Source organism: Camellia sinensis, chromosome 6 (genome assembly GCF_055761805.1).
Source record: "Camellia sinensis isolate YWXY chromosome 6, ASM5576180v1, whole genome shotgun sequence".
NCBI lineage: Eukaryota > Viridiplantae > Streptophyta > Magnoliopsida > Ericales > Theaceae > Camellia > Camellia sinensis.
The window spans coordinates 20,159,518-20,161,750 of record NC_138966.1 but is presented as its reverse complement, the minus strand read 5'-3'; the positions used below and the strand labels follow the sequence as shown (position 1 = coordinate 20,161,750).

The 2,233-nt window shown below is 41.8% G+C and overlaps 1 protein-coding gene across 1 annotated transcript; it reads right to left on the bottom strand.

The window, feature by feature from the left end:
* Positions 1-491: 491 nt before the first annotated feature.
* On the bottom strand, positions 492-1,034 carry LOC145793203 (uncharacterized). The gene has a single exon (XM_082875960.1). It carries the CDS (start codon positions 1,032-1,034, stop codon positions 492-494), a length of 543 nt encoding a protein of 180 aa, XP_082732086.1.
* Positions 1,035-2,233: the final 1,199 nt, after the last annotated feature.

Below are 2,233 nucleotides of genomic sequence, written 5' to 3'. Positions count from 1 at the left end.
GATGAGAAACTCGTAATGCCGTAACGAGTTCTGAAGGCAGTCTTTTTGATGCTTTCCGTTTTGACTTTTAGTTGATGGTAGCCAGAACGCAAGTTAATTTTTGAGAATACTTGAGCGCTTTGCAGTTGATCGAACAAGTCATCGATTCGTGGCAAGGGGTATCGATTTTTGATGGTGAATTTGTTCAGCTCTCGATAGTCGATGTATAACCTCATCGTGCCATCTTCTTTCTTTACGAATAGTACTGGAGCTCCCCATGGTGAGGTACTTGGTCGGATGAAGCCTTTGTCCAGTAGTTCTTGGAGTTGGGTTTTTAGTTCTTTCAATTCTGTCATGGACATGCAGTAAGGGGTCTTTGAGATTGGTTGTGTACCAGGTTGGGTTTCAATGGTGAATTTGATTTGTCGGTCAACTGGGGTACTAGGCAGGTCTTCAGGAAATACATCCGAAAATTCTCGAACTACAGGGATTACATCAAGTGTGGGGGTTTTTTATTGAGTATCGATCACATAATAGATATAACTACAACAACCCTTTCTTAGTAGCCGTTGGGCTGTCATGAAGGATATAACACATGAAGGGGAAGAGGCTCCAATTCCTTTGAAGACAAGCTCAAGTTGGTTTGGTGACCGGAGGAAGACCTTTTTGGCTTCACAATTGATAGAGGCATGGTTGGCAGCTAACCAATCCATTCCTAAGATCACATCAAAGGTACTAATGCAAAGGAGAATCAAGTCTGCATGTAAGGTTTCATCTTTTAAGGATACAGTACAAGATTTGTATATATCAGTACTAAGGGCGGAGTTTCCAGAAGGAAAAGACATAGATAGTACGCATCCCAAGGGTTCGGGTGTTGATGCCAACTTGGTAGCAAAGTGTGGTGTAACAAAAGAATGAGTTGAACCAGAGTCAAAGAGAACATGTGGTAAGTGACCATAAACAGAAAGTGTACCTGACACAACATTCTCAGTAACTTCTGGGTTTCCAAGCACCAGGGCAAAAGCTCTTCCTGGGTGTTTCTGGTCCTTCCTCATACCTCCAGGTAGCGCGGGTTTTTGGACTGGTGCAGAGGGGCTAGCTCTAGGACTGGTAAGCTTTGGACAATCTCTCAGCAAGTGGCCAACTTGGCCACATCTAAAGCATGCTCCCGTATCTCGATGGCATTGTCTCTAATGAGTCATTCCACAGGTAGTGCAAGCTGGAATGGTGCCATTTTTGGAATTTGTAGGACCTTGATTGCTTGAATTGGTTGAACTGGTTGTGCCCGTATTTACTCTCTTGGGAGGCGTGACACTGGGTCTTCTGTTATCTCTTTCCCAAAATCGCTTCCTCTGGCTTGGTTCCTCGGAGCGCAAGGCTTAATTCCTTTTTCTGCAATGTAAGCTTGATCTACCACCGCCGCATAGGTTGGTAGTTTCAAAACCTCTTACTTGTTCTTAATTTTAGGATCCAATCTTGCTTCAAATTTTCTGTCTTTTCGAGCTTCGGTAGGGATGACATATGTCGCGAATCGGGCCAGTTGTGTGAACATGATTTCGTATTCGGCCACTGTCATGCTTCCTTGCTTTAGATGTATGAATTCTGACGCCTTTTATTCCCGTACTGAATCTGGAAAATATTTTTCACAGAATAACTCCAAAAATCTTGCCCAAGTCACAATAACTTCTTTCTCCAGGGTAAGAAGCCACCATTCTTATGCATTGTCTTTGAAGGTGAATGTGGCAAAAGTCACCTTTTGTCTTTCTGTGTAAGGTAGCGCGCGAAACATTTTCTCTATGTCCCTAACCCAAGCCTCTGCCACTAGTGGGTTTGGACTGCCGATAAACGTGGTGGGTTTCAGATCCTGAAATTATTTAATCGTAGTTGGTTCTTCTGGTCTCTCTAGTGTCCCATTGGTTATGCTGGTTTGCAAGGCCTGCAAAAAGTTGGTGACTGCTCTTTCTATGATTTGCTCCATTGGGATGGTACCGTTGGCTAATGATCCGGTTTCATTTCCTTCATTGGCCATTACTACAAGGTAAAATGATATAAGCGTGACATCATATTGATACAACTTTGATACAATGTCACATATAACATATTAGTTTTACTATCACATTAATATTACCGCATTAATACCACATAAAACATCATATATATATATCATTGTTACTATACATAAGGTGTTAGTCCAACCATTAAAAATTAATGTCTAATCCTACTGATACAAAAATATAAGGATTAGACTAATCAC